Source organism: Oncorhynchus kisutch, linkage group LG15, assembly GCF_002021735.2.
Source record: "Oncorhynchus kisutch isolate 150728-3 linkage group LG15, Okis_V2, whole genome shotgun sequence".
Taxonomy (NCBI): domain Eukaryota; kingdom Metazoa; phylum Chordata; class Actinopteri; order Salmoniformes; family Salmonidae; genus Oncorhynchus; species Oncorhynchus kisutch.
The window spans coordinates 92135173-92150172 of NC_034188.2; the positions used below are offsets into that span (position 1 = coordinate 92135173).

Sequence of the window (15000 nt, forward strand, 5' to 3'; positions counted from 1 at the left end):
ATAGTGTACTCCTTTAGACCAGGACCCATAAGGCTCTATATAGTGTACTCCTTTAGACCAGGACCCATAAGGCTCTATATAGTGTACTACTTTAGACCTTGGCCCATTGGGCTCTATATAGTGTACTACTTTAGACCAGGGCCCATTGGGCTCTATATAGTGTACTACTTTAGACCAGGGCCCATAAGGCTCTATATAGAAAATAGGGTGCCATTTGGGATGCATTCCACCTCCGACCCTTCCAAGTCTCAACAAGGTCTCTTGTATTCTGAAGAACTGGAGTCTCCAGGGTTAAGTTCTAGTCCAGCCAGAACACCTAGTCACTCTCCAGGACCGGAGATGGAGACCCCTGATATAGAATGACCAGGGACAGGAGTTGGAGACCTCTGATATAGAATGACCAGGGACTGGAGTTAGAGACCCCTGATATAGAATGACCAGGGACTGGAGTTGGAGACCTCTGATATAGAATGACCAATGACCTGAGTTGGAGACCCCTGATATAGAATGACCAGGGACCGGAGTTGGAGAACCCTGATATAGAATGACCAGGGACCTGAGTTGGAGTCACCTGATATAGAATGACCAGGGACTGAAGTTGGAGATGCCTGATATAGAATGACCAGGACCGGAGTTAGAGACCCCTGATATAGAATGACCAGGGACCGGAGTTGGAGAACCCTGATATAGAATGACCAGGGACCTGAGTTGGAGACACCTGATATAGAATGACCAGGACTGGAGTTAGAGACCCCTGATATAGAATGACCAGGGACAGAAGTTGGAGACCCCTGATATAGAATGACCAGGACCGGAGTAGAGACCCCTGATATAGAATGACCAGGGACCTGAGTTGGAGACACCTGATATAGAATGACCAGGGACTGTAGTTGGAGACCCCTGATATAGAATGACCAGGGGCAGGAGTTGTTCCCTGATCGTGTAACCTAGTCAGGAAATTATCTGGGCCCTAGTTATGAACCTTCAGCCTTTAACTTGATCCTAGAGTTTGCCTTGTCAGGTCACGTGATCATGGATCACTCCTGTCCCTAAAAATTACATAATGTGTGGACGTGTTGGCCTGATGGTTGAATGAAATCAGCTTCCTCTTACAGCCTGCTGTCCATTATAATACCACAATATGACTGAGGTATGAGGCCATCCCATTATAAAACCATAATATGACTGAGGTATGAGGCCATCCCATTATAAAACCATAATATGACTGAGGTATGAGGCCATCCCATTATAAAACCATAATATGACTGAGGTATGAGGCCATCCCATTATAATACCACAATATGACTGAGGTATGAGGCCATCCCATTATAAAACCATAATATGACTGAGGTATGAGGCCATCCCATTATAAAACCATAATATGACTGAGGTATGAGGCCATCCCATTATAAAACCATAATATGACTGAGGTATGAGGCCATCCCATTATAATACCATAATATGACTGAGGCATGAGGCCATCCCATTATAATACCATAATATGGCTGAGGCATGAGGCCATCCCATTATAATACCATACTATGGCTGAGGCATGACTCCTGTACTATCCAGACAGTGGATATCCCTTCATGAAGCGGGATGGATGGATGGCTGACTGACTGGCTGGTTGACTGGCTGGTTGACTGGCTGGCTGACTGTATGGGCTGCATACTGTACTAGCTTTAGAATAGGATTCACTGGGAAATAAGAGAAATGTGTTCCAGTCAGTGTTCCAGTCAGAGTGTTTCAGTCAGAGTGTTCCTGTCAGAGTGTTTCAGTCAGAGTGTTTCAGTCAGAGTGTTTCAGTCAGAGTGTTTCAGTCAGAGTGTTTCAGTCAGAGTGTTTCAGTCAGAGTGTTTCAGTCAGAGTGTTCCTGTCAGAGTGTTCCTCTCCGAGTGTTCCTGTCAGAGTGATCCAGTCAGAGTGATCCAGTCAGAGTGATCCAGTCAGAGTGTTCCAGTCAGAGTGTTCCTCTCCGAGTGTTCCTCTCCGAGTGTTCCTGTCCGAGTGTTCCTCTCCGAGTGTTCCTGTCAGAGTGTCCCTGTCAGAAGTCAATGGTCCTGACAGTGAGGGAGAGATACTTTTTGGCTACGTCCCCTATGGGCCCTGGTCAAAAGTAGTGCAATGCATGGTTCCAAAGGGGTTCTTCAGCTGTCTCCATAGGAGAACCCTTTTTGGTTCCAGATAGAACACTTTTCTGTTCCATTTAGAACCCTCTGTGAAAAGGGTTCTAAATGGAACCAAAAAGGGATCTTCAAAGGTTTCTCTTATCGGAACACAGATGAAGAACCATTTTAGGTTCTAGAAGGCACCTTTCTCTGTATATAGGGGATAGGGTGCTCTTCCGGATGCAAGATTTTGTGTCATCTGGCCGTGTAATTATAATCAGGCTGAAACAACAGAGTGGCTTTGTTCTGGTCTGCTCCTCCTGGCTAGGAGATCCTCATGGTATTTGGCTAGGAGATCCTCATGGTGTCTGGCTAGGAGATCCTCATGGTGTCTGGCTAGGAGATCCTCATGGTGTCTGGCTAGGAAATCCTCATGGTGTTTGGCTAGGAGATCCTCATGGTGTCTGGCTAGGAGATCCTCATGGTGTTTGGCTAGGAGATCCTCATGGTGTCTGGCTAGGAGATCCTCATGGTGTTTGGCTAGGAGATCCTCATGGTGTCTGGCTAGGAGATCCTCATGGTGTCTGGCTAGGAGATCCTCATGGTGTCTGGCTAGGAGATCCTCATGGTGTCTGGCTAGGAGATCATCATGGTGTCTGGCTAGGAGATCCTCATGGTGTCTGGCTAGGAGATCCTCATGGTGTCTGGCTAGGAGATCCTCATGGTGTCTGGCTAGGAGATCCTCATGGTGTCTGGCTAGGAGATCCTCATGGTGTCTGGCTAGGAGATCCTCATGGTGTCTGGCTAGGAGATCCTCATGGTGTCTGGCTAGGAGATCCTCATGGTGTCTGGCTAGGCGATCCTCATGGTGTGAAGCAGAGCTGTGGTGAAACAACAGAGTGGCTCTGTTCTGGTCTGCTCCTCCTGGCTAGGAGATCCTCATGGTGTGAAGTAGAGCTGTGGTGAAACAACAGAGTGGCTCTGGTCTGCTCCTCCTGGCTAGGAGATCCTCATGGTGTGAAGTAGAGCTGTGGTGAAACAACAGAGTGGCTCTGGTCTGCTCCTCCTGGCTAGGAGATCCTCATGGTGTGAAGTAGAGCTGATGAGTGTTGCTCTGAAGAGGTGTGTCTTTAGCTGTTCCTCACAGTCTCTCAGTCAGTCAGTCAGTCTGTCTCTTAGTCAGTCTCTCTGTCTGTCAGTCAGTCTGTCTCTCAGTCAGTCTCTCTGTCAGTCAGTCAGTCTGTCTCTCAGTCTGTCTCTCAGTCAGTCAGTCTGTCAGTCAGTCAGTCTGTCTCTCAGTCAGTCAGTCTGTCAGTCAGTCTGTCTCTTAGTCAGTCAGTCTGTCTCTTAGTCAGTCAGTCTGTCTCTCAGTCTGTCTCTCTGTCAGTCAGTCAGTCTCTTAGTCAGTCAGTCTGTCTCTCAGTCAGTCAGTCTGTCAGTCAGTCAGTCTGTCTCTCAGTCAGTCAGTCTGTCAGTCTGTCTCTTAGTCAGTCAGTCTGTCTCTTAGTCAGTCAGTCAGTCTCTCTGTCAGTCAGTCAGTCTGTCTCTCAGTCAGTCTCTCTGTCAGTCAGTCAGTCTGTCTCTCAGTCAGTCAGTCTGTCAGTCAGTCTGTCTCTTAGTCAGTCAGTCTGTCTCTTAGTCAGTCAGTCTGTCTCTCTGTCAGTCAGTCAGTCAGTCAGTCAGTCTCTCAGTCAGTCAGTCTGTATATGAGTCAGTCAGTCAGTCTGTCTCTTAGTCAGTCAGTCAGTCTCTCTGTCAGTCAGTCAGTCAGTCAGTCAGTCAGTCTGTCTGTCTCTTAGTCAGTCAGTCTGTCTCTTAGTCAGTCAGTCAGTCTGTCTCTTAGTCAGTCAGTCAGTCTGTCTCTTAGTCAGTCAGTCTGTCTCTCAGTCAGTCAGTCAGTTTGTCTCTCAGTCAGTCAGTCGGTCTCTCTGTCAGTCAGTCAGTCTGTCTCTCAGTCAGTCTCTCTGTCAGTCAGTCAGTCTGTCTCTCAGTCAGTCAGTCTGTCAGTCAGTCTGTCTCTTAGTCAGTCAGTCTGTCTCTTAGTCAGTCAGTCTGTCTCTGTCAGTCAGTCAGTCAGTCAGTCTCTCAGTCAGTCAGTCTGTATATGAGTCAGTCAGTCAGTCTGTCTCTTAGTCAGTCAGTCAGTCTCTCTGTCAGTCAGTCAGTCAGTCAGTCAGTCAGTCTGTCTCTTAGTCAGTCAGTCTGTCTCTTAGTCAGTCAGTCAGTCTGTCTCTTAGTCAGTCAGTCAGTCTGTCTCTTAGTCAGTCAGTCTGTCTCTCAGTCAGTCAGTCAGTTTGTCTCTCAGTCAGTCAGTCGGTCTCTCTGTCAGTCAGTCAGTCTCTCAGTCTGTCTCTTAGTCAGTCAGTCTCTCAGTCTGTCTCTTAGTCAGTCAGTCAGTCTGTCTCTCTGTCAGTCAGTCAGTATGTCTCTCTGTCAGTCAGTCAGTCAGTCTCTCAGTCAGTCTCTCAGTCAGTCAGTCAGTCTCTCAGTCAGTCAGTCAGTCTGTCTGTCTCTTAGTCAGTCAGTCAGTCTGTCTCTTAGTCAGTCAGTCAGTCTGTCTCTCAGTCAGTCTCTCAGTCAGTCAGTCAGTCAGTCAGTCTCTCAGTCAGTCAGTCAGTCTGTCTCTTAGTCAGTCAGTCAGTCTGGTTCTTAGTCAGTCAGTCTGTCTCTTAGTCAGTCAGTATGTCTCTCTGTCAGTCAGTCAGTCAGTCAGTCTCTCAGTCAGTCAGTCTGTATATGAGTCAGTCAGTCAGTCTGTCTCTCAGTCAGTCAGTCAGTCAGTCATTCTGTCTCTTAGTCAGTCAGTCAGTCTGTCTCTTAGTCAGTCAGTCAGTCAGTCTGTCTCTTAGTCAGTCAGTCTGTCTCTCAGTCAGTCAGTCTGTCTCTTAGTCAGTCAGTCTGTCTCTCAGTCAGTCAGTCAGTCTGTCTCTTAGTTAGTCAGTCTGTCTCTCAGTGAGTCAGTCAGTCAGTCTCTCTGTCAGTCAGTCAGTCTGTCTCTCTGTCAGTCAGTCAGTCTGTCTCTCTGTCAGTCAGTCAGTCAGTCTGTCTCTATGTCAGTCAGTCAGTCAGTCTCTCAGTCAGTATCTCAGTCAGTCAGTCTCTCAGTCAGTCAGTCAGTCAGTCAGTCTGTCTCTTAGTCAGTCAGTCAGTCTGTCTCTCAGACAGTCTCTCAGTCTGCCTCTGTCAGTCAGTCAGTCTCTCTGTCAGTCAGTCAGTCAGTCTCTCAGTCAGTCAGTCAGTCAGTCTCTCAGTCAGTCAGTCAGTCATCAGTCAGTCAGTCTGTCTGTCTGTCTCTTAGTCAGTCAGTCAGTCTGTCTCTCAGTCAGTCAGTCAGTCTCTCAGTCTGTCAGTCAGTCAGTCAGTCAGTCAGTCTGTCTGTCTCTTAGTCAGTCAGTCAGTCAGTCTGTCTCTTAGTCAGTCAGTCAGTCAGTCTGTCTCTCAGTCAGTCTCTCAGTCTCTCTCTGTCAGTCAGTCAGTCAGTCTCTCAGTCAGTCAGTCAGTCAGTCAGTCTCTCAGTCAGTCAGTCTGTATATGAGTCAGTCAGTCAGTCTGTCTCTCAGTCAGTCAGTCAGTCAGTCAGTCTCTTAGTCAGTCAGTCTGTCTCTTAGTCAGTCAGTCTGTCTCTTAGTCAGCCAGTCAGTCTCTCTGTATCTTAGTCAGTCAGTCTGTCTGTCTCTCAGTCAGTCAGTCAGTCTCTCTGTCAGTCAGTCTGTCTCTTAGTCAGTCAGTCAGTCTGTCTCTTAGTCAGTCAGTCAGTCAGTCTGTCTCTTAGTCAGTCAGTCTGTCTCTCACTCAGTCAGTCAGTCTGTCTCTTAGTCAGTCAGTCTGTCTCTCAGTCAGTCAGTCTGTCTCTTAGTCAGTCAGTCTGTCTCTCAGTCAGTCAGTCAGTCAGTTTCTCTGTCAGTCAGTCAGTCTGTCTCTCTGTCAGACAGTCAGTCTGTCTCTCTGTCAGTCAGTCAGTCAGTCTCTCAGTCAGTCTCTCAGTCAGTCAGTCTCTCAGTCAGTAAGTCAGTCTGTCTGTCTCTTAGTCAGTCAGTTAGTCTGTCTCTTAGTCAGTCAGTCAGTCTGTCTCTCAGTCAGTCTCTCAGTCTGTCTCTGTCGGTCAGTCAGTCAGTCTCTCTGTCAGTCAGTCAGTCAGTCTCTCAGTCAGTCAGTCAGTCAGTCAGTCAGTCAGTCTCTCAGTCAGTCAGTCTGTCTGTCTGTCTGTCTGTCTGTCTCTTAGTCAGTCAGTCAGTCTGTCTCTCAGTCAGTCAGTCAGTCTCTCAGTCTGTCTCTCAGTCAGTCAGTCAGTCTCTCAGTCAGTTAGTCAGTCAGTCTCTCTGTCAGTCAGTCAGTCAGTCTGTCTCTTAGTCAGTCAGTCTGTCACTCTGTCAGTCAGTCAGTCAGTCAGTCTGTATCTTAGTCAGTCAGTCTGTCTGTCTCTCAGTCAGTCAGTCTGTATCTTAGTCAGTCAGTCTGTCTCTCAGTCAGTCAGTCAGTCTGTCTCTTAGTCAGTCAGTCTGTCTCTTGGTCAGTCAGTCTGTCAGTCAGTCAGTCAGTCAGTCTGTCTCTTAGTCAGTCAGTCAGTCAGTCAGTCTGTCTCTTAGTCAGTCAGTCAGTCAGTCTGTCTCTCAGTCAGTCAGTCTGTCTCTCAGTCAGTCAGTCTGTCTCTCAGTCAGTCAGACAGTCAGTCAGTCAGTCAGTCAGTCTGTCCTCTTAGTCAGTCAGTCAGTCAGTCTGTCTCTTAGTCAGTCAGTCAGTCAGTCTGTCTCTTAGTCAGTCAGTCTGTCTCTCAGTCAGTCAGTCTGTCTCTCAGTCAGTCAGTCTGTCTCTCAGTCAGTCAGTCTGTCTCTCTGTCAGTCAGTCAGTCCTCAGCCATAGCACGGGGAAATCAACGAGTGGCAGGTTTAGCTCCAACATGCTGTGTGATGCTTCATGGTCCTGTTTTGCTGCTCCAACAGGAAGGATGGGATTATTTCTACCCAAACCACAAGGATATCAGCTAGATGTTTACAAATGTAAACCAGACAGATATTTCTCCACAGGGAATAGTGGTGGTTGGAAGGGTGTGAATTTGAGTAATACAGCTGAGACTTACATTTTGGGGATTTTAAATCCAAATGTAGATATATTTAATTAAAACCGAAAGTGACAGGAGAGTTAGGGACTTAATTTGGCATGGAGTACAGCCAGCTACAGTACAGTAGTCCCAGCCCTAATAGGGTGCAATTTGGGACTCCATCCTGTTCCTTCCTCCTCACGGTGGGCTCAGTCAACAGGAAAATGAGCGTTCATTTCAGTTTGTGGAAAGACAGTTAGTGACGTAATGACTGATTAAACGTGGTACAGCTCCAACACTAATCCCACACAGGTATTCCCTGGAGGAGAGGCTGAACAGATGGTGGACGGAGGGATAGAGAGAGGAAGGGAAAGAGTCAGAGAGGGAAGAGAGGAGAGAAAGTGCGAGAGATGGAAAGAGAAACCAATACAGACATACCCTGAGAAAAAAAAAAACGATCACATGTTAGAATTCCACGAATAAAAGTGAAACCATTAGTAATATCCAACCATTAGTAATATCCAACCATTAGTAATATCCAACCATTAGTAATATCCAACCATTAGTAATATCCAACCATTAGTAATATCCAACCATTAGTAATATCCAACCATTAGTAATATCCACATCGACTGTCATTTTAACTTGTTTAATAGCATTAGAATGGTCCTCTCATCTCTCTCTCTCTCCTCTCTCCTCTCTCCTCTCTCCTCTCTTCTCTCTCTCTCACTCTCTCCTCTCTTGCTCCTCTCTCGCTCCTCTCTCCTCTATCTCTCGCTCTCTCTTTCTCTCTCCTCTATCTCACGCTCTCTCTTTCTCCTCTCTCTCGGCTCTCCTCTCTATCCTCTCTCCCCTCTCTTGTCCCTCTCCTCTCTCTCCTCTCTCTCTCCTCTCTCTCCTCTCTCCTCTCTCTCTTCTCTCCACTCTATCCTCTCTCTCTCTCTCTCTCTCTCTCTCTCTCTCTCTCTCTCTCTCTCTCTCCTCTCTATCCCCTCTCCCTCTCCTCTCTCCTCTCTCCTCTCTCCTCTCTCCTCTCTCCTCTCTCCTCTCTCTCTCGCTCTCTCTTTCTCTCGCTCTGAGTTTCCTCTCTCTCTCTCTCTCTCTCTCTCTCTCTCTCCTCTCTCCTCTCTCTCGTCTCTCCACTCTATCCTCTCTCTCTCTCTCTCTCTCTGTCTTCTCCTCTTCTCTCTCTCTCTGTCTCTCTCTCTTCTCTCTCTCTCTGTCTCTCTCTCGCTTTATAAAAAATGTAATCTGGTCCCCGGAGCGAGGGGTTTGTGAGACAACCAACAGACCTCCCTCACAGCCTGGAGCACCATGCCAACCAACAGACCTCGCTAGCGGCCTGGAGCACCATGCCATGGGCCCAAAAACACAACAACACGTTTCACATGTTTCACTTGCTCCTGTTTCAGCCCCAGTCTCAACCCCGGTCTCAGCTTCAGTCTCAGCCCCAGTCTCAGCTCCAGTCTCAGCTCCAGTCTCAGCTCCAGTCTCAGCTCCAGTCTCAGCTCTCGTCTCAGCTCTCGTCTCAGCTCCAGTCTCAGCCCCAGTCTCAGCCCCAGTCTCAGCTCCAGTCTCAGCTCCAGTCTCAGCTCCAGTCTCAGCTCTCGTTTCAGCTCTCGTCTCAGCTCCAGTCTCAGCTCCAGTCTCAGCTCCAGTCTCAGCTCCAGTCTCAGCCTCCAGTCTCAGTTTACAGTCTCAGCTCCAGTTCAGCTCCAGTCTCAGCTCCAGTCTCAAATACAGTCTCAGTTACAGTCTCAGCCCCAGTCTCAGCTCCAGTCTCAGCTCCAGTCTCAGCTCCAGTCTCAGCTCCAGTCTCAGCTCTCGTCTCAGCTCTCGTCTCAGCTCCAGTCTCAGCCCCAGTCTCAGCCCCAGTCTCAGCTCCAGTCTCAGCTCTCGTTTCAGCTCTCGTCTCAGCTCCAGTCTCAGCTCCAGTCTCAGCTCCAGTCTCAGCTCCAGTCTCAAATACAGTCTCAGTTACAGTCTCAGCTCCAGTCCTCAGCTCCAGTCTCAGCTCTCGTCTCAGCTCTCGTCTCAGCTCCAGTCTCAGCTCCAGTCTCAGCTCCAGTCTCAGTCCAGTCTCAACTCCAGTCTCAGCTCCAGTCTCAAGCTCCAGTCTCAGCCCCAGTCTCAGCTTCAGTCTCAGCTTCAGTCTCAACCCCAGTCTCAACCCCAGTCTCAACCCCAGTCTCAACCCCAGTCTCAACCTGCCCTGCATCGTGACGTGCATGTGGATGGTTCATTTCTTCCATCTGCATTATACCTACAGTATTCCCTTATGGAGCCATGTTCTACTCTCTATGGTGCAGGGAAACCGACCAATCACATTATTTCAGGATGTGTTACGTGACTCTGAATAGAACACACATATTTGTTGAGCTTGCCATTCTCTTTTAATGTCAGCAAGGAAGGTGTCATCTATAACACATTATTATGAATGAAATGTACAGAACAGGCATTATAAAGTGATGAAGTGTTATAGTATGTTGGAGATTATTACAGTAATACTAAGTCCTGACATTGTGTTTCTTCTCACCTCCTCGACCCCATGAAGGAGCCAGAATACTCTAATGTTTATCAGAGAAGAACAGGACGCGTGCAGAGAAGGGCAGGGCTCGTACAATACCAGGTATGAAGATTCCCCAGGGGGAGTCGGAGGGAAGGAGACGTTCTCTAGACGCTCTCTAGATGTTATCTGGACGTTCTCTAGATGTTATCTAGACATTCTCTAGACATTCTCTAGGCGTTCTCTAGACATTCTCTAGACGCTCTCTAGACATTCTCTAGATGTTCTCTAGACGTTCTCTAGACACTCTAGATGTCTCTAGACATTCTCTAGACATTCTCTAGACACTCTAGATGTTCTCTAGACGCTCTCTAGACGTTCTCTAGACATTCTCTAGACATTCTCTAGACACTCTAGATGTTCTCTAGACGCTCTCTAGACATTCTCTAGATGTTCTCTAGACACTCTAGACCTTCTCTAGACGCTCTCTAGACATTCTCTAGATGTTCTCTAGACACTCTAGACCTTCTCTAGACGCTCTCTAGATGTTATCTAGACGCTCTCTAGATGTTATCTGGACATTCTCTAGACATTCTCTAGACGTTCTCTAGACATTCTCTAGACGCTCTCTAGACATTCTCTAGATGTTCTCTAGACGTTCTCTAGACACTCTAGATGTTCTCTATACATTCTCTAGACATTCTCTAGACACTCTAGATGTTCTCTAGACGCTCTCTAGACATTCTCTAGACATTCTCTAGACACTCTAGATGTTCTCTAGACGCTCTCTAGACATTCTCTAGATGTTCTCTAGACACTCTAGACCTTCTCTAGACGCTCTCTAGACATTCTCTAGATGTTCTCTAGACACTCTAGACCTTCTCTAGACGCTCTCTAGACATTCTCTAGATGTTCTCTAGACACTCTAGACCTTCTCTAGACGCTCTCTAGATGTTATCTAGACGCTCTCTAGATGTTATCTGGACATTCTCTAGACATTCTCTAGACATTCTCTAGATGTTCTCTAGACACTATAGATGTTATCTAGACATTCTAGGCATTCTCTAGACGTTCTCTAGACGTTCTAACAACGCCTACACTAGAATAGTTCCATAAGGGTTTTTGATTACGTTGTCTTTGCGACTCTGTCTATCTGGATATCTCCTTTTGTCGTTGGTTGTTGTTTGGTTGTTGTTGTTTGGTTGTTGTTGTTTGGTGATCACATTCTTGTTGTCTTGCATCTGTATTTCAGTATGGAACGCATGTTTGTTCACGTCTCACTCATGTCTGCTTCATCTCCATGTCTCCATGTCCTGATGTGTAGAAACGTAGCAAAGCAGGCATTCCTAGAGACTTTACAGGACTACCCTATAGAGATGGACATTCTGGGTCCCGAACGCAGGGAGGCTGCCCCGTACAACGACGGGTATGTTGCATGGCGCTCACTATCTCGTGCTCCGCCTGGCTGCGTCACCACGACGATTACAGTAGGATCTTGATCGGGCTTTGCACGCAACACTTTGTACGTCGTGACGTCACCGTCAACCGCCTTGAATGTAGAGCCGCTGCTAATCATTTAACGCCTAACTCAATTTGGTCTCAGACACTGACGTTGCGTGTTACGTCGGGATGATATTAACGTGACTAACGCGACGAATACACTTCACGTGATGTGATCGGGTTGCTTTCAAACATTGAACGTCTGTCGAACGTCTGTTCCATAAAACGTGGTTCCAGTGACTTCATACAATAATACCATTTACATCATCTCTTCTGGTAACGCCCCATAAACATTCACCATCTCTTCTGGTAACACCCCGTAAACATGTCACCATCTCTTCTGGCCCCATAACATGTCACCATCTCTTCTGGCCCCATAAACATGTCACCATCTCTTCTGGTAACACCCCGTAAACATGTCACCATCTCTTCTGGTAACGCCCCGTAAACATGTCACCATCTCTTCTGTGTAACGCCCCGTAAACATGTCACCATCTCTTCTGGTAACACCCCGTAAACATGTCACCATCTCTTTCTGGTAACGCCCGTAAACATGTCACCATCTCTTCTGGTAACGCCCCCGTAAACATGTCACCATCTCTTCTGGTAACGCCCCGTAAACATGTCACCATCTCTTCTGGTAACGCCCCGTAAACATGTCACCATCTCTTCTGGTAACGCCCCGTAAACATGTCACCATCTCTTCTGGTAGCGCCCCGTAACATGTCACCATCTCTTCTGGCCCCGTAAACATGTCACCATCTCTTCTGGTAACGCCCCGTAAACATGTCACCATCTCTTCTGGTAACGCCCCGTAAACATGTCACCATCTCTTCTGGTAACGCCCCGTAAACATGTCACCATCTCTTCTGGTAACGCCCCGTAAACATGTCACCATCTCTTCTGGTAACGCCCCGTAAACATGTCACCATCTCTTCTGGTAACGCCCCGTAAACATGTCACCATCTCTTCTGGTAACGCCCCGTAAACATGTCACCATCTCTTCTGGTAACGCCCCGTAAACATGTCACCATCTCTTCTGGTAACGCCCCGTAAACATGTCACCATCTCTTCTGGTAACGCCCCGTAAACATGTCACCATCTCTTCTGGTAACGCCCCGTAAACATGTCACCATCTCTTATGGTAACGCCCCGTAACATGTCACCATCTCTTCTGGTAACGCCCCGTAAACATGTCACCATCTCTTCTGGTAACGCCCCGTAAACATGGCACCATCTCTTCTGGTAACGCCCCGTAAACATGTCACCATCTCTTCTGGCCCCGTAAACATGTCACCATCTCTTCTGGTAACGCCCCGTAAACATGTCACCATCTCTTCTGGTAACACCCCATAAACATGTCACCATCTCTTCTGGTAACGCCCCGTAAACATGTCACCATCTCTTCTGTCCCGTAAACATGTCACCATCTCTTCTGGTAACGCCCCGTAAACATGTCACCATCTCTTCTGGTAACGCCCCGTAAACATGTCACCATCTCTTCTGGTAACGCCCCGTAAACATGTCACCATCTCTTCTGGTAACGCCCCGTAAACATGTCACCATCTCTTCTGGTAACGCCCCGTAAACATGTCACCATCTCTTCTGGTAACGCCCCGTAAACATGTCACCATCTCTTCTGGCCCCGTGAACATGTCACCATCTCTTCTGGCCCCGTAAACATGTCACCATCTCTTCTGGTAACGCCCCATAAACATGTCACCATCTCTTCTGGTAACGCCCCGTAAACATGTCACCATCTCTTCTGGCCCCATAAACATGTCACCATCTCTTCTGGTAACGCCCCGTAAACATGTCAAACCGCCTCTGTGATGGACCCGTCGTAAGGCCGCTGGGTGTAGAGTATGTACTGTGCACCGTACCAAGAAGAAACCGTGCCCACAACTAATACACCCCGGCTGCTCACACTCCTATGCAATGCATTATCCTCAGCTTCAGCAGACTATATATTTACACAGCAGTCTCCGTCCCAAATTACAGCCTTATAGTGTACTACTTCTGACCAGAGCTCTATGGGCGCCCCCCCTGGGGGTCTAAAGTAGTGCACTGCATATGTGAATAGGGTATAATTTGGGACACAGCGTGTACTGTGCTACCCTATGGAGTGATCCCCTGACACACGGAGAGTGAAGTACGACAGGGTCGTGAATTAACAGGAGGCCTGCTGCGGTCACTAGTGCTGTAAATTACATTATATATTGATCCCCGGTTTCGATTGGACAAAACCCCCGCTCTGTTCGGAGCGTTTTCCCGAGCATTCTTGGTAACCTAGCCGCCGAGTGGCTATGGCAACAGCAGAAAGAGTTACTGAGCAGTAAAAAGGGACTCCCACTTCACTCCCCGGGTTTGATAATTATGTCTATATAATGTTATGTAAGGATGGTATAACATTTCCCTGGGATGAATCCTATCTTCACGTCTGTGTGTATAACTCATGGTTTAGTGCAAATGTCCCATTGACATCAATGTGCCCTGGTCTAAATAACTGCTCTGTAGAGGCAATATGGTGCCATTTGAGAGGACAGAGCTACACACACAGATGTAAAGTTAGTCCTCTGGAACAGGTAGGAAGAACAGCGACTCTGAGAGACTGTCTCCTTTCTGTAGGCACTTCCTGTTTAAGCCAGGGGGGACGTCTCCAATGTATTGTACAACATCACCGGGTTACCCTTTGACCTCCAGCACGGTCTACTCCCCGCCACCTCGACCGTTACCCAGAAACACCTTCTCCAGACCGGCGTTCGGCCTGAAGAAGCCCTACAAGCACTGCAACTGGAAATGTGCGGCTCTCAGTGCCATCCTCACCTCCATCACCCTGGTGTTCCTGCTTGCCTACTTCATCGGTGAGTCAACCTCTCCTCTCCTCTCCTCTCCTCTCCTCTCCTCTCCTCTCCTCTCCTCTCCTCTCCTCTCCTCTCCTCTCCTCTCCTCTCCTCTCCTCTCCTCTCCTCTCCTCTCCTCTCCTCTCCTCTCCTCACCTCACCTCTCCTCTCCTCTCCTCTCCTCTCCTCTCCTCTCCACTCCTCTCCTCTCCTCACCTCTCATTTCCTCTCCACTCCTCTCCTCACCTCACCTCACCTCTCCCCTCCTCTCCTCTCCTCTCCTCTCCTCTCCTCTCCTCTCCTCTCCTCTCCTCTCCTCTCCTCTCCTCTCCTCTCCTCTCCTCTCCTCTCCTCTCCTCTCCTCTCCTCTCCTCTCCTCTCCTCTCCTCTCCTCTCCTCTCCTCTCCTCTCCACTCCTCTCCTCTCCTCTCCTCTCCTCTCCTCTCCTCTCCTCTCCTCTCCTCTCCTCTCCACTCCTCTCCTCTCCTCTCCTCTCCTCTCCTCTCCTCTCCTCTCCTCTCCTCACCTCACCTCTCCTCTCCACTCCTCTTCTCTCCTCTGTTCTCCTCTCCTCACCTTTCCTCTCCTCTCCTCACCTCTTCTCTCCTCTCCTCTCCTCACCTCACCTCTCCCCACCTCTCCTCTCCTCTCCTCTCCTCTCCTCTCCTCTCCTCTCCTCTCCTCTCCTCTCCTCTCCTCTCCTCTCCTCTCCTCTCCTCTCCTCTCCTCTCCTCTCCTCTCCTCTGCCTCGTCCTTCTTTCCCTTCCCTCCCTTTTTCTCCTCTCCACCTCCCTCCCGTCGCCCTCATTCCCCTCCTCTCCCCTCCTTATCCTTTTCCTTCCCACCTCTCCCTTCCCCTATCCACCTGTCCTACATTCCCTTCCACTCCGTGTCCACCTCTCTCTACAGCCACAGTCAAAAGGCTGTGGTCCATTATGTTTTCCCTATTGTCCCTGTAATGGAGTGGACTCTGCTCTCTGTACCAGTATCTGAATACGACTGTAT

At 48.5% G+C, this 15000-nt stretch overlaps 1 protein-coding gene across 1 annotated transcript in view; it reads left to right on the forward strand.

Moving 5' to 3' along the window:
• tenm4 (teneurin transmembrane protein 4) overlaps positions 1–15000 on the forward strand; it is a 598174-nt gene that overhangs the window by 262954 nt on the left and 320220 nt on the right. The window contains 1 exon segment of the mRNA XM_031791303.1: positions 13781–14016. Within this exon segment, the coding sequence (XP_031647163.1) occupies positions 13781–14016 (236 nt within the window).